The 21,868-nt window shown below is 44.9% G+C and overlaps 1 protein-coding gene across 1 annotated transcript in view; it reads left to right on the top strand.

Annotated features, from left to right (window-relative positions):
- The window catches only part of FAM237B (family with sequence similarity 237 member B), a 459,720-nt gene extending 454,128 nt beyond the window's left edge, over nucleotides 1-5,592 (top strand). Inside the window, exons 2-3 of the mRNA XM_078664396.1 lie at nucleotides 3,284-3,689; nucleotides 5,207-5,592. Coding sequence (XP_078520522.1) covers nucleotides 3,296-3,689; nucleotides 5,207-5,235 — 423 coding nt within the window. The 5' untranslated portion in view covers nucleotides 3,284-3,295 and the 3' untranslated portion in view covers nucleotides 5,236-5,592. The remainder of the gene's footprint in view (nucleotides 1-3,283; nucleotides 3,690-5,206) is intronic.
- The last annotated feature ends 16,276 nt before the right edge of the window (nucleotides 5,593-21,868 follow it).

The raw sequence follows: 21,868 nt of genomic DNA, 5'->3' as shown, positions 1-21,868 counted from the left end.
GGAGTTAAAATTAATGCAGGCCATTAGAAGGCCATCCAAACTGATAGCTTTTTTAGTATGCTGTTCAGATATTGCTTGGCAGCCCCATTTACAGTGGAGGCATGAGAATGGATCGTCCGTGATCATGCTGCGGTTTGGCCAGTTTCAAAAGCATCTCTCTGGAACATTGGTGGTGAATCCTAGGGTTTCCTATAAAAGGGGCAGGGTCCCTGGCCCCTGGTCCCGTTGGGGTGAAGACAGGCGCAGTCTGGCTAGCCTTTGGGGCACCGTGCTGCTGCCCCGTTTTTATTGGTCCCTGTGTTAAAACAACTAGAATGCTGCCCCACCTCCAGCGCTACTTCCAGTAACTTTCGGTTTGCACTGAGGCTTGACTGTGATTTTGCGTCCGCCTAATTGTCCGAAATGATGGCAAACTCAATCAGATTCAATTTAGTTCAATTAAAAAAAATATATTCACAGCCTAAAATTCTAAATCATAAACGCAATAATGTGGGGAAAGCAAGTGCTAGCCCATTGCTCTGTGGAAATGTAGAGCACAGTTAAAGTGTAAGCGGGTTACTGGTGCACAAAGCACAGGCAATCCTTATGGGTTCCGCGCCGCTGCCCCGTTTTTGTAGTCCCCTGCATTAAAACAACTACAATGCTGCCCCTCCTCCAGCGATACTTCAGTAACTTCCGGTTTGCGTTGATGCTTGACTGCGATTTCGTGCCCTCCTAATCGTCCGAAATGCAGGTAAGCTCAATCAGATTCAATTTAGTTCAATTAAAAAAATATATAATCACAGCCTAAAATTCAAAAACGTTTTTAAAATGCAATAATGCGGGGAAGCTAGGTGCTAGCCTAATGCATAGTGGAAATGCAGAGCACAATTAAAGTGTAAGCGGGTTATTTGCGCACAAGGAATAGGCACGAGCAGACAGGCCTATCCCAAAGGCAATGTGTAAAGTATTTGTACCCAAACACACACTAAGACAGTAAAATCACCACAAATGGACACCACATCAGCTTAGAAAAATAAAGTATCTTTATCTAAACCAAGCAAGACCATAATGACAAAAATACAACAAACATGTATCAAGATATCACTTTTAATATGGTTACCCCAAAAATAGAACTCATAGCAACAAATAGTTAGACACCTGGGGCTATTACGACGTTGTGACAGGCACAAATCCAGAGTACAGCGCTGACCACGAGGTGAACGGGTCTGGTATGTAGTCACACGGTCCCCCAAACAGAAGTTCCTTGGAAACAGAATCTATGGACGATGTGGAGATGAGGCGTCAGTTGTTTAGGCGAATCTGGCTACTTTCTGCCATGGAGAAGGCGAGACGCCAAGTCCTGAGAAGGAGGGGCATCAAGTCCAGGACAGGGGAGGTTAAGTGGTGTCAGTGATGAGGCTTCAGTTCCGGTGAGACCATGTGACGCCATGTGACGCCAAACAGTTTGTGAAGCCACCCCCGTGGGTTATCAGCTCTGCGATGACGGGATACTGGTGCTGGCAGGCACGACATCCAAGGACATCAGACCTGCGGTGCAGGCGGAGCAATGCATTGTGCAGTTCACAAGCTGTGCCCCTGGCCTTGGTGCAGGTTTCGGCATCACTGACGGTGGGGATGAGGGTGTCAGAGTTGTTCTCTTGCTTTGCAGCACCAACCACACAATTTTCTGGGACCAGGAACTGGAACTGACACCCTTTGCAATTCAGAAGTCCAAAGAGGAGTTCAGGTGCTGGTCAGTGGATTGGTGTGAAGTCTTCGTGGCCCTGATACTTCAGAACAGGAGGCAGACACACACAAGCACTTGGAGATTCTTCTCAAGCAGGTTCACAGCAATTTCCAGTCTTTGTTCTCTCTTTGACAGAAGCAGCAACTGCAGGCCAACCCAGCAAAGCAACACAGCAAAGGGGCAGTACTTCTTCTTACAGGTCTCCAGCTCTTCTCATTGGTAGAGGTTCCTCTTGAATCCAGAAGTAATCTAATACTCTGGGGTTTAAGGTCCAATACTTATACTGCATTTTCTCTTTGTTCTCCTTGTGGCAAGGGTGTTTGAGCCCAGTCCAAACCAGTTTTTTCCTCACTGGCCCAGCTTCCCAACAGAAGGTGGAGACAGCATTGTGCAAAGGAGACCCAGCCTATTCAGGTGCTAGTGAAACTCCTCCCACTACTCTAAATGCAGATTAGGTCTATTCAGCCTAGCTATGAGTCACCCAGAAAAGGCAGGGCCCGCCTCAACTCCCCCTTGGGACTGTCTAGAATGAATGCACATCCCCAGCTCCTGTCGCTCCGATGGGGTGCAGGGTCAAGACTGATTTGCATATGGCTGGGTCTAAACCGGAATGTTATGGGTTGCCAAAAACCAAAGGATTTAGGCCCAGATCTGTGTACTGGGGTTGAATGTTTGACAATGTTCAGCACTGCGTCCATCATTTTTTTGTAATGTCACAGTCAATTGATCCAAAAGGCACTAAGAAAGTGGACTTGTGATTTTCTAAAATGCAGTGTGTTATAAACATCCTCTTGTTATAATAGGATACTGGTGCTCAGGGTATGTAACAATGTGGGACCTTCAGGCTGGAATATGTTAGAGTCCTCCGGTGATCTCTCTGGACTTTGCAGGTCTGTCTTTTTAGTATTGAGTCAGATAGGTGGGCTGGTATATATAGCCTATATCTCTGCCCTCGAGTTGCTTTCAAGGTTCCACTGGACCTTTCACACATTATGTTTGCCTGTCCTTTTGATGATGAGGGTTGAGGCAGTGAATTGGTATAGGTATCATATGGTGAGCCTTATTGTATTATATTGCAGATGGGAAGAGGTCAGAAAGACTAGAGTTACTGTCACAGAGCTCACATGGAGGTCAACCGATATAGCCCTCTCATCTCACAAATCACTTTATCCCAGGCACAACCCTCATGACAATACTATGTTTATTACACTGTTTTCTCACATGTATGCCTTAAAGCTTTGTAAGTCAAGACTAAGTCCCACCACTCATGAGCTGCTACCAGTCATTAGACTAGGCTTAAACTCCCATTGTGGTGCAAAACATCACTCTGCCATGACAAAATATTATTCTATCTTATGGCAGCCTTTGTGTTTTGCTTTGAGTTGAACATCTAAGAAACGTTTTTTAATAAAGTAAAAGGTCAACTTAAAACATGGCCACAGATACACGAGCAACAAATGTCATAAGGCAGAGTCATTTGGAATTAGGGTTAACAATTTAAAGTGTAACATTTTGATAGTAGTTTCCTCACTGTCATAATTTTTGTCTTTTTAGGTTTTTCAAAGGATGGAACCTTTATGCAGCAGATCGTACCTTCAGCTGCTCTTTATACTGATGGTGGTCATGGTTTACGGCAGATCTGGGTACCAAAAGGAAGCTCAAGCAAACCCGCATTCGGGCAGTTTAAGTGAAATTAATAACGAGTGTTGGGAGACCGCTTCTCTGAAACTGGTTGAAGTGAAGAAACTCAGAATAGCAGAAACTGTTGATGGACTCTGGGACTTCATGATCTTTCTCAAAGATTCTAACAACCCCAAACACAATGACCTATTTGATGGACTAGCTCAACATTTCTGGGATATATATGTGCACTGTGTCCTTTCAAGAGCGCATGGACTGGGTCGAAGACAATTGATGCTGCCCAAAATTTCTTTTACATATTTCCCTAAGGCATCATCAGGTAAATGCACTGAGAGTTTCATATCCTTTTCCACTGATCTAAACGATTCCACGTGTTAATTTCAATTTCAGTGGTTTAATTTGCTTTTATTTAATGAGCATTTCTTTTTAAATAATTGTATATTTTAATATTTTCTCTTTATTTAATTTTGGTGCATGTCACCAAGTATGAGCATGCTTCTTTGTACAAAAAAACAACAGAGAGAGTGTGTGCGTACGTACGTGTGTGTGTGTCCCTTAGAGTCATATTTAGCACAGAATGGAGAGGTGTGCCGTTAAGCAAACATTGCTAAAGCCAGACTTCTCCATTCTGAAAACACAGGGATGCGCCAAATTCACAAGAAAGCGGCGCCCCTCTGAGTTTCCTCTAGCGCTGGCGCTCAGTTCAGCTGCATAGCGCCATCGCAGGCACCCTTGCACCTTAGTGCAAGGGTGTCTGCGTTGGGGGAAATTAATGTTAATGTGCAGGACGTTCTCCCTTCCTGCACATAAACAATCATTCATGGCGTTTTGTAACTTAATGCAGCACACATAGAACTTGCAAAACGTAATTTTTCTTTTTTTTTTTGTTTGTTTATGTGCAGGAAGGGTCACCTTCCTGCACACAAACAAACAATGGCAATTTGCTGTTTCTATGTGTGCTGCACAAGACAGCAGACATGGAAACAGCAAAAACGAGGAGAAATGAAGCATTTTGCCTCGTTTTGTCTGTTTAAGGACCAGGTTTTCCCTGGTCTTAACTTTGGCCTTACTGTTGGCGCTGCATCCTATTTGTTCAACCCTTGTAAATAGGGGGCAACGTCAACATGAATGGGTGTTGCGGTAAAGCGCGCACCACAACCCCCATTGCTCTTCCCTTTCATGCTAAGTACAGCGTGAAAGGGGGCCTTATTTACAAGGCAGCGTTAAGCCACATTAACCCGTTGACCGCAGCGTGGCGCGAATTCTGCCGAGGTGCGGGAATTTTATTCAATGGGCGGGGTTCGGACAGCCCCGGCCGTCCTACGCACACACCCACCGTCACGTGGGACAGCCTGGGTCTGTCCGCAGGACCGAACGGGTTAAGTGGCATAACTCTGCCTTGTAAATAAGGCAAAGCCCCTATCGCCAACACAACGCCACTAAAACAGACATTGTATTGGCGATAGGGGCTTGTAAATATGCCCCTTTCTCTTTATTAGAGATTGCTTCAAAATCTAATCAATGACTTCATTATTTTCGTTCATTCCTTTGTCAGGCTTTTTTTCAGTGATCAAGCAAATAGAAATATAAAACATTGTTTACCTTTAAAAACATTACATTATATTTTTGTTCAACCAGTCCTAAAGCTTGCGAAAGGTGCTATTGTTATGTGTCTTTTGTGCAATTCCATAAGGTATAAAGGGCTGTAAAATAATCTTTCCTTGCAAGGGTCGTACGTATACATGAATAAATCACAAAACGATATTGGTCGATTTTCTGTTGCTTCTGGTCAAAATCACAATATGTTTTTAACCGTTACCCTGTTTCTCTTTAAAGGCTTTGAACTCACAAAACATCAGTTTTAAGGAGCCATCAAGACATCCTCAGGAAGTTAATATCCAGAGACAGAAAGGCTGCCAGCTTTTATAATGAACATTGCTTTCTGGACTGGTTTATGGAAACGATTCTATCCAACATTTATACCTTGTGAAGTAGTCCATAAACTGTGATAAGTTCAATAGTTATTACCTTTCCTCAAATGCATACCGAGGTTGCCTTTTTCACTGCAATTGTGATCCTATTTTGTGCATCTAATTTGAGTCAACATCAGTGTTCCTCAGGTAATTCTGTGACTTTGAATTGGAAACAAAAGATGGAATAATTTCTAGATAATGAAACCAACAGCTTAGACGTTGCAATCCATGATAGAAATCAGGCCTATTTTATATTTCAAACAGGAAATTCAGAAAGAACATTTTGGATGATGAGAACTTGCATATTGAACTTCTGTTGACAGTTCTGTGAACAAGTGCTAATATCATCACATAGAGATGTTAATGTTGCATGATAAACAACATTGTGCAATTTCTAATGTCTGTGTTTACCACTGCTTACTCTTGGTTATATAGCAATTAAAATATTTTTTCTATTGAAGGAAATAAATGTGTAGTATAATGGTTACAAATTCCACTTCATAATTAAAATTACCACAAATTCCACTTCATAATTAAAATTACCACTCTTACTTTGTATTAATAATTACATCATTCATGAGAAATAGGCATCTTTATCAAATTTATTTTGTTTTTTGTTTTTTCTCCAAAGATTCGAATTATGGTCTTTGTCGGGGTGAACATTTTTTGTTAGTCTTAACTGACTAAATGAGTTTGTTTATCAATTCTATAGGTACATGTGAAATATAATGCAAAAGCAAAAACAGTGGTTGTCTGGTTCCGTATTCTTATAATGGCCACTTAAGGATCCTGCATGTAATACTGTAGTGGCGCTTACTAGTTGTTGCACGTCACGTAAGGACGTGACGTGCGGCGGCCATTTTAGGTGGATGCGCGCGCAGCTCATTAGGAGGCGCGGCAGCGTACATCCGACAGCGCCGGCTCGGCGCTCTTCAGGGAGATTTGTAATTTCAATAAAGAACGTTATAAAGCAGCTAGAGTCAGCGATTTCTTTGCAAAGGGAACCACTACAGTGGCGACGAGGTCGGGACACGACCAGCAACCTTCAGAAAAAAAAAAGAAAAAAAAACGAACCCACCACGTGGGCACAGAAAGGGCCAGCGCAGCGGAGCAACCCTGTGCAGCAAAAAAAAAAAAGAATACTACAGGACTATAAGCACCACTTAAGGTACTGTAACCTGAAGAGCGCGGCAGAGCCATAACTGCCACACAACAGAAAAGGTGGCACAGAGACCCCAGAGCAGCCAGAACAGTGCGCCAAATCCAGACCACCCAAATCCACGTGGGGATCCGAGCTGGCTACCTTAAAGGAGGAGGAGGGGGCTGACACTGAGAGTCCCCAGGTACATCCCAGTAAAGAAGAAACGGATAGCACGCCAGGGAGCCCCACCGGAAAAGGGAACAAAGCAACCACAGTCAAGGAAGAAAAGATGAGCACACCAGCGGGATACGCTATAGCACCAGTCCAGTTCCTACCGAAACCAGGGGAACCACTGATGAAGTGGGAGGACTGGCGAGAATATATAGACAACTTCATAGGGGTCCTGGAGGACGAGAATAAGGAGACCTTCAACCCCAAAAGGAAAAAACGCATATTACTACTCAATCTGGGGCCAGAAGGACTCAGAATCTACAAAAGTCTGGTGCCCAAACAGAGAGGAAGCACGGACGATGACGTGTACGCCCACGCCATCGACGACCTGAACGAACACTACCGACCCACTGTATGTGTGTCAGTCGACAGATTCAACTTCCAGCAGAGGAAATAACGGGCTGGAGAGTCAATTGAAGAATACGTAGCGGCCCTGAAGAAACTAGCGACCACGTGCAGGTACGGAGTGTGGGAGGAGGAGTTTATCAAAGACCAGATAGTGATGCACACCTCCAGCACGAACGTTCAGGACAAGCTATGGGCAAGCGGAGACACCACACTCAAAGATGTGATGGTTATCGTCAAGAGGGCGGAACTCGCACGTAGGTGCGCTGACGCAACCAAGAAAGACACAGCAACCAGCGCCATGGTAAACAGGGTATATGACGAGGAACCTCGCAGGGACCAGAGGTACAAGGGCCCCGCACCAAAAGGATCCAACAAATGGCAGGGCAACGCAGGACTGCAAGGAAAACAAGCAGGCAACGACAACTAGAAAACGTGCTACAGGTGCGGAAGTTGGTCCCATGAGGCACACGACAGAAGATGTCCCGCGTTCAGGGCCAAGTGTTTGCACTGTGGCATCATCGGCCATTATGAGAAAGTGTGCCGGAAGAAAATGTCCAAAAGCGTGGTGAAATACATCGACCAAGGGGAAGAAAACCAGGAAGAGGCCGCAGAGGAAGAAGTAGTCACCGTCTTATGCATATATGACCAGGTATTATGTGTGGATGGGAGAAGGACAAACAAACCAGTATTGGAAATGAAAATGGGCGGTATAACCATCAGCGTAGTGGCAGATACAGGCTCCCCCTACACAATAGTTCAAAGAGCGGTGTGGGACGAAACATTCAGACCGATGCTAGGACCAGAGTTGGAGAAACTGGACATCCGACCAGTCACATATAACGGCGATCGCATCCCAATGGTGGGATTCCGACTCTTGAAGTTCAAGTTCAGAGGCCGGTCAGCGTTCTGCAAGCTGTACATCTCAGAGAGGGGACCGTCCGTCTTGGGATGGCTGGACCAGGGCGACCTAGGAATCAAATTAGACCCAGGAGGAAAAGAACAGATCCTGCTCACGGAACCGGAAACATGGCCCAACCTGAATAAATGGAAAGAAGACCACCCAAAGGTGTTCGGAGGTACAGTGGGGAAACTGGAGAGATTCCAACACAAGATTGTACTCAAGGAGGACGCCATTCCCGTCGCCCACAAAGTGAGAAATGTACCCATAGCGGTAAGAGAGGCAGTCCAAACAGAGCTTCAAGACTTGGAGAGGAAAGGGATAATTGAACCCATCACCTGTGCAGAATGGCTCGCACCGTTGGTGGTAGTCATGAAACCCAATGGGAAGGTCAGGCTCTGTGTTGACCTGAGAGAATTAAATAAGAACATTGTCGTGGAGAAATTCCCCCTCCCAAGGATCGATGAAATGTTGGCAAAAACCAGGGGGGTCAAATGGTACTCCACCATCGATTTGACCTCCGCCTACCACCAAATAGTATTGCACCCAGACAGCAGAAAACTCACGTCATTTATCACCCCATTCGGATGCTACCAGTTCTGCCGCATGCCGTTTGGACTGGCCTCGGCAGCTGCAGTGTTCCAGAAGCTAATGCACCAGCTGTTTGGGAACATAACAGGTATCCAATATTTCCAGGACGACATTCTTGTAATGGGGCGAGACAAAATGGACCATGATCAGAAGCTCGGGAAGGTGCTGGAAACATTGGAAAGCAAGGGCCTCACAGCAGAATGGACAAAATGCCGATTGGGCCTGGAGTCCGTGACCTATCTAGGCCATGAAATAGGGGTACAAGGCATCACACCAAAAGCAGAAAACGTAAAGGCGATCGCTGAAGCTCCGCCCCCCACCAACAAGGAGGAGGTTAGATCTTTTCTGGGTATGGTGGAGTACTACAGTAAATTTGTGGTACACTTTGCCTCAAAGACACACCACATGAGGATGCTGACCAGGGAAAGCACCAGTTTCCAATGGACACCAGAGACACAAAGCGAGTTCGAGACAATCAAGAAGGACGTCACAGGAGCGGTGCCGCTAAAGGGATACGATCCACAGGGCACCACTGTGCTCACAACCGATGCCAGCGAAAAGGGCCTGGGCGCAGTGCTCATGCAAGATCGCGGACAAGGACAGATGGATACGATCAGTTTTGCATCCCGGGCATTGACTGCTACCGAAAGCAAATATAGTGTAATCGAGAAGGAGATGTTGGCCGTGGTGTGGGCCATGACGAGATTCCGGCAATTTCTGTGGGGAACCCGATTCCTGCTTAAGACAGATCATAAGCCATTGGTGAAGGTGCTAACATCTAGTGGGCACGCCAACGCCACTCCCAGAATATCTAAAATGACTCTGAAACTACTTGAATTCAGGTATGATGTAGAGTACATTCCAGGGAATCGGAACCGAGTGGCAGACTACCTGAGCAGGACAGCAGCCATGGAACCAGGGGAAGAAGACCCTACAGACCAAAGGGAATTGGTAGCTCTCGTGGAGGATCAGGAGAAAATCATCAGCTACCAGGAGTGGACAGAGGAATACGAGGAGGACAGCGTCATGAAAGAAGTGAAGATGCACATTGTCAAGGGCTGGCCAGACAAAAGACATGTGAGTGAACAGATCAAGCCATACTACGAAGTAAGGGAAGAACTGTCGGTAGGGGACAAAGGAGTGTTCACATATGGAGGAGACAAAGTGATCCCCCCAAGGAACCTCATTACCAGGTTACTGAACATGTTACACGAGGGCCATCTTGGCATAGGAAAATTGAAGTTAAGGGCCAAACAAAACTACTGGTGGCCAGGCATGGACATAAGAGCAGAGAGGCACGTCAGAGAGTGTCCACAGTGCCAAGGAGCTGACAAGACGCTCAAACCCCTGCGTCCTGCGCTAGGACAGTTCGGAACCCCGCAGAACCCGTGGGAAGAACTATCAATAGACATATTAGGACCCATCCTTGACGACCAGGGCACTCAGAAGTATGTATGTGTCCTCATGGACCGATACTCCAAATGGCCGGAGGTGAAGGTGGATGAGACCATGGACACTGAGAACGTTCTGAAATTTTTGTCGGACACCTTTGTGAGAGAGGGCATCCCCAAGTCCATCCTGAGTGATAACGGCCCCCAATTCACGTCAGAAAAGTGGAACAAATTTATGCAGAGGAACGGCATCACAATCAAACACACGGCGATCTACCATCCAGCCGGAAATGGCTTGGTGGAACGATTTAACAGGGTTGTGATGGGTGCCGTACAAGCTGCAATTTCCTGCAACAAGGATTGGGAGAAAGCCATAGAGAACATGGTATCGGCCTACAGGATCACTCCCACTGGAACTGGATACAGCCCATTCCAGATTTTGAGAGGGCGTGAACCCTTCACGCATGACAACCGGATTTGGAAGGAGAAGGTTATCACCAGCGAATGGTCTCCCGCGGTGGTACGTGCCAACCTGGAAAAGGCACAGTCCATTTATACCAACCACTACAACAAACGGAAGAATGTTAAAGGTGCAAGCTTGGAAAAGGGTGAATGGGTAAGAGTAAAGTTGGCGACGTTACAGAAGAAAGGAGACAGTAAATACAGCAGGCCCATGCAAGTCAAGGAAGTGTACGACCGAGCGGCCCTGCTGAGTGATGGGAATGTGTGGTCCCAAGACCGCATGGCCAGGTGTAACAAGATCTTGCAATGGGAGCAAAACGGAACTGAATGGGAAGACAGGGAAGAGCCAGACATAGAGATGGTACAATGCGCCGGTGAGCAGCAAGGAGGAGGAAGTGCCAGAGATGAACTACTGGAGGAGAGGAGAGCGAATGGTCAACAAGAAACTGATATGGACTTACAAAGGAGAAGTACGGAGGAGGGCGCGACTGCGCAGAGAGAGGAAAGAAGTAACGAGGTGCAGAGCCAAGGGCCCCCGGAGAACCCCACCAGGGTGACCAGGAGTGGAAGGTCTGTGGTGAGACCCTCCAGGTTTCGAGATTTCGATATGGACAGTGAACTGTAAGTGACTCAATTGTTGTTTGGAAAAAAGGGAGATATGTAGTGGCGCTTACTAGTTGTTGCACGTCACGTAAGGACGTGACGTGCGGCGGCCATTTTAGGTGGATGCGCGCGCAGCTCAATAGGAGGCGCGGCAGCGTACATCCGACAGCGCCGGCTCGGCGCTCTTCAGGGAGATTTGTAATTTCAATAAAGAACGTTATCAAGCAGCTAGAGTCAGCGATTTCTTTGCAAAGGGAACCACTACAAATACGTCAGTGAGTATAACAATTGAAAATTACTATCTGCGCAAGACTACTATAGCGTACCATGAAGTAATTGCCATCGCAAAAAGCGCTCATCGGGCCTGATTCACAAAGCCATTTAGAGCCTGCTAAACTTATGACAGGAAAAAAAATATCTCCATTTATGCCCGAGTGCTATCCACAAAAGGCACAAATAGTTTTACTGCTACAATACTAATTTCCATGTAAGGGGTGAGGAGTGAGGGGTGCAAGGCGTAGTTTGCATTGAAAATTTGTGAACGCACACAAACTCATGAGCTTGGTGAAATACATAACCTCCTCTCCCACCTCTTGCCCATCCTGGGAACGGTCAGAGATTTACTGAGAGGTCATGAGCAATTCTCCTTCTAGGGTAGAGAGGGGAAGACAATGTAAGGGAAGAGTTTTCTCCCTATTGAAAAGAAAATGTGTGCACTTCAGGCGCCTTTCACGAGTGTGGACGTAAGCCTGACATATATCTCTGAGTTGAGGAAACCCCAACAATATGCCTGAAATCTGTGCTGAGCATAGATTTCCAGGAACACTAAAGGAAATGTTTATGAATGCCTGTAAGTGTACAGCTTTTTTTGTGTTAATCAATTTGCACCATGTTTTAGGAGGCCAAACTCATTCTTGCAAATGATGGTGGTTACTAATTTGCCAAAAGAATATTAGTGTTAGGCAGGTGGTCAGATTATGTTAAAGGATGTATGTCTTTTTGCAAGAAGTTGATTCATTACTATGAGTGGCTATGCCTATTTCCTGCAAGCAGTGCCCACCCATGCCGACAGTTCGGTTAGTAGCCGCACATGACATCTCACCATTGGGCCAAACGTGCAATGCATAGTTTGGGATCTTACCTTCTTTGAACAACCCTCTGATTTTTTAAAACTTTATAATTGTGAGGAGACTGTCGCTGTCCATGTCACGGTCCTTGAGATTATCAAATCTTATACACATCACAGGTCAACAAAAGTGGTCGATGTGACTAACTAGTATTTCAGACTAGTGAAATATTTTCTAACAGAGCATGATCGTTCTCAAAGGCATATTCCCAAAGTAGCATGGAGACCAGTCTTGTGGACATGTGCAATTATTTTCCCACAATTTTGCTCCATCCACATTCGGACCTGCGGGTCTGAATTAACTACATCTAATATAGCCCTGATATCAGGAAAGCCCACAATAAAAGCACCCAAAACGTTTTATCATATCATATTACCGTGCCCTTGATTAAAAGTTAAATATGCCAATTGGGGTTGGACAATCCTTTCATCATGTTTAGAAGGCAAGAGGAATTACAAACGTGGCTTATAATATAAAAAAGGCTATTTGTCTTTGTGATAGACTTACATTTGTAGGTAGTGAAGCTTGTATCATATATTTTTTCTTATAAACCTGCATAAATATATAAATTATACAGAACAACTGTGTTCCTTCTAGTAAACACGAGCATAAGCCTGCCCCTCAACATTCATTGAAAACAATATATAGATCAAAAGTGGGGGTTTCCAATACAGTCCATAACCTCCCAGTCCCAAGCCCATTTTTCGAAATCCCTCTGAAAAATATTTTTTTACTGGGTCCTTTCCTCACCATCTGTTCCCACCAACTAATTATATCGAAATCAAAAATCTCTTACACAAGTATTCTAACATCTCAAAAGTATTCTGAAATCTAGCAGAAGTACCCTGCATTCATAACCTAAAACACGAATTGCTTGTAGACAAATGACGCATTCTCTCTGCATACTGACACTAGAGGTGAAGAGAGAAAGACGGAGAGAGAGAGTGTGTGTGCGTGTGTGCTTCTTCTTGCAGGTAGCCTTTCACTTGACTTACTTTAGTGTTAACACTTTTGGTTCTAGTGCAAAATTGCGTGGCTTTTTTTTCCAAACTAGTGAAATTCAGCTCTGTTTACACCACCCCGGAAAACACCCTGGTATGCCTGCACTGGTAATGTATGCCAGCCACACAGTTGAAACAGCGATGGGAGAGGCCACACTTTCCAACACATTCCTAGGATACAATTCGCTTCTGCTTTTGACTCTAGAGTTGTATGTGAATTTGAACGTGGTGACTTTGATGGGAGAGTCCAAATCAAGACAAATTGTGATAGTAAATTCTCTTTATTTGATTACACGCTGGTATTATAGCTCAGTGCAGTAATGTGTCTGCTGCATAACTCTGTCTGTATTCTGCAACTTACTGACCTGATTGCTGGCTGAGCATTCTCTTGGCCATCATGAATGGCACCAGGTCTTGCCTTCATTGGTCCTCCGAGGGCATAAGGGGGCCAGCACCATTGGCCATAGGGAGATCCATCCAGTGCTTAATTTGTAAAATATGAAGTTCAGGTGCTCAAATGTTTGTCGGAGGCTACACCTACTCATCTCCAGCTCCACCCACTTCCGCCACTGGCTACACCCACTTACTCTATTAGCTCCACATCCTCAACTGGCACTGTTAAAAGTCAGATGTAATACCCAATCTGAATTTAAGCAAGGGAGCCTTCATCACAATAAGGTTTTGATCACACTAGAGGAATATTTTTTCTACTGTGCAAAATAGAGTACATTTTCACCATAGCCTTGGCCTACAAATTACAAGCATCGCTCAAAGGTGTTGAACAATCACAGACGTGTAACACCCTGCTTGGGAGCATAATGTAGTGGATGCTATAATAAAGGGCGAGGATTTAGCTCAAAACTTATGATTTAGACAATCTCGATGCACAAATGGGTGCAATGACTGACACTTATATGTTTCTAATCTCTCATCTTCATTGCTTGATTTTGCTCACTAGAAAGTGTCATTCATAGTCATTGAAATGTCACTTATAATTACACTGAATTTATGGAAATTATGAAAATGGCACTGATAGCAATCTGAAACCTTGGCACCTATGCGGCGGTGTCAGTGTCACTGGGTGAAGGGTGCACTGCACTGCAACAAGAGCAGAAGACTTCACTACCTGGCAAATTAAACTCTCCACTGTGAGCCCTGCTGCCAAGAGAAGACCGAACACTTCCTTCCAGGCCTGGCTGTTCCCCATTTACTCATCCAGCATCTGCCTGCGAGGGAACCATATTTACAACAAGGGGTGGTGAGGGACAGAGTCTCTGAATTAAGCAGAATACTCTCACCCTGTCAAGAGATCAGGGCTAGATCCAACACCGTTTTTTAGCTCATTGCACCATCCCAGTTTCAGAACCTGGCTGTATGCAAATTAGTCCGTTCCTGTCCCAGTGCATGATGGGAACAGGGCAAACCAAACTACAAAAGCCAATTCTTACACTGGGAAGGAAACAAGCTTCCGGGGACCGGTTTCTGGCATTACAGCCGTCTTCGGCCCGGCTTGCTTGAATCCTGATGGTGCAATGAGCAAGGGACTCATGTCTGAGTATACCCTTCCACGCTTAGGGTGGACAAAAATATTTACAACAAGGGGTGGTGAGGGACAGAGTCTCTGAATTAAGCAGAATACTCTCACCCTGTCAAGAGATCAGGGCTAGATCCAACACCGTTTTTTAGCTCATTGCACCATCCCAGTTTCAGAACCTGGCTGTATGCAAATTAGTCCGTTCCTGTCCCAGTGCATGATGGGAACAGGGCAAACCAAACTACAAAAGCCAATTCTTACACTGGGAAGGAAACAAGCTTCCGGGGACCGGTTTCTGGCATTACAGCCGTCTTCAGCCCGGCTTGCTTGAATCCTGATGGTGCAATGAGCAAGGGACTCATGTCTGAGTATACCCTTCCACGCTTAGGGTGGACAAAAATATTTACAACAAGGGGTGGTGAGGGACAGAGTCTCTGAATTAAGCAGAATACTCTCACCCTGTCAAGAGATCAGGGCTAGATCCAACACCGTTTTTTAGCTCATTGCACCATCCCAGTTTCAGAACCTGGCTGTATGCAAATTAGTCCATTCCTGTCCCAGTGCATGATGGGAACAGGGCAAACCAAACTACAAAAGCCAATTCTTACACTGGGAAGGAAACAAGCTTCCGGGGAACCAAGCTCCTTCCTGCACCAGAGATTGTATCTTGCTACCAATGTCTATACTTGATGTTAAAGGCCCCCTACCCGAGTTAAGGGCCCAACTCAAAGCCCTATAAGGGATAAAGGGCGACCCTTTAATAAGTGGTATTGACACATACATACACAGAAGGTTAATACGCTGGTAGCATTTTGCCCAGTGGTAACAGGATATTCTACACTGGAGCTAAAAGTCTTCCAAGGCAGTGCAAGCAGGCACCTCAATCCATCGGTCTATGGTATGGGCCCCAGGCATGCATAGGTAAAAGCAGAGAATAAATTATTCGGCTGTAGCCGGACAGTGGCTGTCTGTTGATGCCAAACTACACTCACCTGCTAAAGCCCCCAGGACCCTGCTATCTACAGAAACCTAAAGAAATGCCTCCATGCAAATGAGGAAAACCTTTTTTCTCTGTGCACCCTCTCTAGGCAACTGCATGGAGATATCAGCGCAGGGCAAAGGAGCAGGCAGGGGCCACACTGTTTGCCTATGAGTTGGCACACTAACTGTGGCCATCCCTTGAAACGGGAAAAAAGGAGGTACTGTGGATGCCCTAGACATCCCTCTCCAGGAAGGTGCAGTGACAACAGGCCATGTTACCATTGTATTTTGAAATGTGAAATAGCTATTTTAGTCAGCTGGTCAATATTTTTCACTAATGTGCTGTCTCCATAGCAGTTTCAGTCAAGTGAGGTAGGGTATCAATCTACTGAGGTGGAGGGTCCCTTCAGTGAGGGGAAAGTTTCGGCCCATTCATTTAAGGGTCTCTCAGGCTAACAGAAAGGAGTCTAAGAGACCAGTGAAACAGGAATGCAGCTGAGTGAAGAGGTCGTTGACCATTATTAAGGCAGGTATTTAAGGCTAGTGGCATGCTAGTATCAGTCAAGTGAGTGTGGTGGATGTCTCACAGGTGACAGGAGGTGTATCAGTCTATTTAGGAGGGTTGCTCATTGTGACGATGAAAGAGACTGTCAGACCAATGTGAGTAGGTATTTTTTTAGTAAAATGGTGTTTTAGACTGAAGGCCTGGTGTCTTGGTTCACATAGTTACTTGGGGGGCTCACAACAAGTGAGACACGATGCAAATACATTGCGGAAAAGGACTCGGAGGCTTTGTGTGTAATCTTGGAGTTGCGGATTAGATGAAGCTAGGTGGAGATCTCATAATATTGAGTTTCGAGTCCTGTCTGGTCTACAAGTATGGAGAAATCACACCCCTTCAGGTTACGTGACATCAGCCATGGCAATAGGACCCGGGTCTCCTTTGGGGCCGGGCCCACATCCTACCTTGCTTGCTCTCATGATTCTTTGGCCGGGGAATACATGAGGCACTTTATTTGTCTGTGATACTGATAGGTGACTGACTTACAGTCCATTGAAATACTTCTAGACTCCTCAAACTTTCGCCCATGTTGTAAGACCAACAGCAGAGGAGCAGCTTTAAAACAAGCACGTAGGCAGGAACATGTAATTCTGATGTTCAGTATGTCCGATATGGCCACTCCAAATCCTACATACAAATGTAAATGTATATGGAGCCAGTTGCACACAGTTTGGCGCCACACCCTTGTGGACTGAAGGCATAACAAATTGATCAGTGTATGTATCTGGTACTCGGTAGCATGTCATCGGTATGGTAGCATTGGTAACCAAATGAGTATTAATTGAGGCTGACGGAGGCTAATATGAGGAAATAGATGCATGTGCTTTAGAGCTTCTTAACAGTAGACACAATTACCTTACATTCAGCAGTCATGCCACTATTTAATTCTGGCGTGGTTTCACTACTGGAACTTAATCTATACCATCATGGATGGTCAGGTAGTCATACAATAACTGCAAGAAGTGATGGTGAGCCAAACATAGAGGGAGACCTACACGGTCAGGAAAACCATATTCTGAGTACACCCGGGTACCCCTTGAATCGTAGTGAGTGGAGTACATAATGCATTGAATCTCCTACACTCTTGCACAATGAATGAGTAAAGGCTCAGGAATACGGGTTGGACTTCCAGCTCCTTGTCTTGCAAGTGCGGGGCTGGGGGGGGATGGCAGAATGGTGACTGCGCAAGCTGCCTGTGCTACGTGCGTGTCACTCTCCCTGTGCAATGGTAATGGGCAGCCCGCATAGGATTGGCCTTTCCGACTAGGCCATCGCACCATCATGACTTGAACTGCTGTTACGCCCACAAGAATTGCTTCAATAATACAGATCCATTTTGCCGTTTTGGTGTGTTAGGGCCTAGGGCGAATGATAACACATTCTCAGTGGGGTGGACACTGGACTCCGTGTGTCTATTTACTTTGGAGCAGCACTAAGGGACCAGAATAGGACCGCATTTCAGTGATTGCTCTTTATTTACTGATAATCATCCATTCCGATTTCAGTACATGAACTAGCGCCATCAAATAATGTTTGTGTAACGGCGTAAGAAAATTGTAATTTAAACAGTGTCATGAAGCTCGATAGCCCCGTACACAGACGCTGGTACAGTGCCACACCCAGTGGTCGAAGTGGGAGGGAAAAAGTAGGGGAACTGTGGGTGGAGAATCAAAGGGCGGGAAAACCCAAGGATTGGATCAGTGGGTGGAGCGAGAGGTGTGGCCAGAATGCACAAACATCTCAATTTTTAGTATCTGTTTGGCATTTCACTGCTCAGTTTACTCAACCAATGGATACGCATGATTACTTAAGGTTTTAATGAGTTATTGAAATTAAAATACATTCACAAAGTGGGATATGCTTCTAATCACAGAATGTCCCAAATACAATAAAATGTGGAAGCACAAGACATTTGTCTCCGAGCCATGGAGTTTCTGTCATCAGCACTTCTCCCTTTTTCCACAACAGCAGTTCAAACATGAATGACAAAATATCCTAGTTTGCAAATGTTTTCTATATAATTATGGCTCTGCCTTATTTGCCTCCTAATGCAAGATCTGCTACATGATCTGACCATTTAAACTAATAAATTGTTTGTACCTCAAACGTATCAAAAGTTAATAAAAAAGGTGACGTGTTGCTGTGGAGTGGATGGCCTATGGCAAAGGATGACTGATCACCTTTCTCACTGCTGCATTTGTATGTTACACTGGTACTAATAGGGCAAAATCTTTCCAGCGACTGTTAGCATGAGTACACATGTCAAAATAATAAAATATCAGAAAATATACTGCATTAAGCTGCAGCCCTTTTTTTATAGATAATTTAGTCAACAATGTGGCACAATTCTGTCCTCCTTTGCTGCATAATTAATTCCAGTGGCCCCACAGCAGCCAACACATGTTCAAAGTGCTTGTGAATGAAGTAGAGAGTCTGTGAAGTTTGAGAACTTAGGCCCAGATGCATCAAGCTAAAATATGCTCGCAAAGGGGCAGATACTCAGAATCTGCAGCCTTTGCGACCGGTATTTTTGCAAAATGCAAAAATCGCAATTTAAGAAATCGCAAAATTGCGATTACTTGCATTTAAGGAATCTCAAATTGAGATTCCTTAAATGCAATGCATTAAAGGTAAAAAAAATAGCGATTTCGCTAATAGGGGTCGCAAATTACTATGAAGTTGAACATCATGGTAATTTGTAAAAACTTTGAAAAATGCACTAAAGTGCATTTTTCAAAGTTCCATTTTACACACAAACATGCCCTTAGGGCATGTGTGTGTGCAAGATTTACCCATATGCAGATTTCAGGGGTGCAACAGGGTGTCCTTTTGACACCTTGGCACCCTAGAAATTGCAATCTCAATTTGCGATTCTCTAATTGAGAATCGCAAATTGAGATTGTCTTCCCATTCATTCCTATGGCCCTCTAGGCCCGTAGGAACGAATGGGGAGGTATTCCTTAATTGCGACCCGCAATTTGCGAGTCGCAATTAAGGAATTTTAAGAAATCACTATGTTTTAGTGATTTCTTCATGCATAGCATTTTGCTATTCCTTATTAGCGAATCCTTATTTTTCGCTAATAAGGAATCGCAAAACGGATGCTTGATGCATCTGGGGGTTAGTTTGGTGTGCCTGCAAATCCTGCATTGCCAAACCCTGGTGAGTTGCAGCTGCTGCTGCTCAAACAAGACCAATGGAGGTACCTATGGGTGAGGCAGACTGGCCTAGAGTGCGGGGCCGGCCTTAGCACCGGTGGTGCCCTGTGCATTAATGTTTGTTAGTGCCCTCCAATGACCACCTCTGCCATGGATTCCCTCACTATCACCCTTCAACAGTGCCCCTTAAGTCTCCATAAGCACACTCTCTCTCAGATGCATTTAATTTGATTTGATTTACAGCGCCACTATCATTGTAGGGTGTCAGAGCACTTTACATCACACACATTGCATAGAGACAATCAATATGTGTGTAAATCACTGTATAGAAAAGGTTACATAAGACTAAGGACTACAAGGTGTAGTAGTCACATGACAACCATACTAGTAGGCCGTATCGTTTAATAGTGATTGGTCTGGAGAAACGGAAACTCAGAATTTAAAACATAATGCCATGGTTGGGGATTCTCTTTAATAATCAGAATTGATATTTGTCCAAAAGAACACTTTTTGCAACATTAGGATAATCAAAGACTGGGGGGGGGGGACATAAAACACTAATTTGTACCTTCCAGTTTGTATGCAGCTCTTAGATGACAGTTATTAGCTCACTGTTCTATGTTAGGATTTTAACTTATAAACTGCAAGTAACAAAAAGATCTCTCTGACAAAAGCAGTAGCCCACTGACCTATTTACATTATGTGCACTTTGTGATCTGCATGGCACACGTTCTTTGCAGCAGGCACATTAACCCTCTGAGCTACCTTTCCATGAGTCAAAACTACCACTAGACAAAATTCCGATCTCTCTCTAGGAAGAGCATTAATCACCGGCGTCATCATGACATTTTTATTGTTGCCCAAATTGCTGGAGGGCAGGAAGGAGGCATCAAGCTCTTTTAAAACCATAATATACCTGCAAACATAATGCCTCCACCCAAAGTCAGCACCCGGTGCCGTCACACTTATTGCACTGCCCTAGAGCTGGCCCTTCTCAAGGGTCCTGTGACCTCAGGGACAGAGTCACTGTTGTCCTAGGGTGTTCTGCTTCATAGGCCTGCCCGCAAGACTGGAGGTTTACTTCAGTATGGATTGTGGTGGACAAGCCTTGAAGGTTAACCTACACTTGTCATGCTAGGGTCCACCTGCTGGTGCTAAGACACCAGGGCTTCTAAGGTCTTGGGGGCCCTTCTAAGGTCTAGCATGGGAATCTGCTCACTCAGAAGAGTGGACTGGTCATTAAGGCTGAACCTGGTTCCCCAGTTTCAAATTAAGCAGCTCTGGCCATAGTGCCACATCCTCTCCCCAAATGAACACCATACTGCCCCACTGAGAAAAACTCACACTGTATTTAACTACAACCCAATTGTTGCCGGCTATAAACACCTGGATGCGGCTCAATTTAAATTACGCACCAGACAAGAGCAATATGCGGCCTACAAAAAAAAGTAACAGAATCCTGGAAAAAGCAAACACTCATAAGGAAGGCAAAATTTGGCAAACCATGTAAAATGTAAGCAAGAACAACAAGGTTACCTTAAAAGTTAAGGACACGACTACAGGGTTCTGAATTGACCCATTTCAATGTCCATTACTTATATACTTACAAAACATAAGCAGTATGGTAAAAAGACCACATCCCTGGACGCAGAGCCGCAGTATGCATTTTGTTTTCCATTCCACACATTGCAGTACCTCCAGGATTGGTGCACTAGTTGCAAGCCCAGGTAAAACAAAGACAAGAAAACAAAATTAGCGCTTCACTGGCAAACTCTGTAAAAGTGGTGCCAATATGTTTGGGTGGGAATAAAATCAATCTGGCCAGTTTTCTACCACTCTGTCTTACTTTATTTAGTTATTTTTCATATCTTTAACCTTTCATTACCGATGCTGCACTTTGGAATTAAAATGTCAAAAAAATACGACATTTCCTCCAAAGTGTTTTTCTCTTTTGGATCCATTTCACAGGGAAGCAAATAAAAGATAGGAGAGAAAAGAGAGTGAGAACCCTGTCTTGAAGTCACGGTTTTCAGTAAGAGAACAACTGCTAGACAGAAAGAGAGAGAAGAAGGGGAGAAGTAAAGATTTGGAGGGGGGCAGCTGAAGCGGAAGTGGACACTGTTTTTGTCTTCTCTGGGCAAGAATAAAAATCAGAGTCTTGTTACTTCTCTGTCGCCCCGCCAAGAGGCTCATTCGGCAGCCCACGCTCTACCACAGTCTGGGGGCGGACAGTAACGATGACGTGTTAATTGGCTACTACTGACTGCTTACTGTTAAATTAATACTGCTATTTAATAGTACTTACAGTTACGTATTGGACTTGGCCGGGCACACTGCCTTAGAGCCAGAATTATAAAACCGGCCTGGGCTCTCTACTGCTACTGGCTGCCGCCTACCCTCAACGTCGTTGTTCGTTGCCTTGTGCGGCCCTCCCCCAACACTATTTATATTCTACATGTTAATGGGCCACCAGGGAAAGTGGGAGGTGGAGTAGCCA

The sequence above is a fragment of the Lissotriton helveticus genome, chromosome 10 (assembly GCF_964261635.1).
Source record: "Lissotriton helveticus chromosome 10, aLisHel1.1, whole genome shotgun sequence".
Taxonomy (NCBI): domain Eukaryota; kingdom Metazoa; phylum Chordata; class Amphibia; order Caudata; family Salamandridae; genus Lissotriton; species Lissotriton helveticus.
Note: the sequence above shows the minus strand (reverse complement) of the source record. Positions and strands in the feature narration are given on the sequence as shown.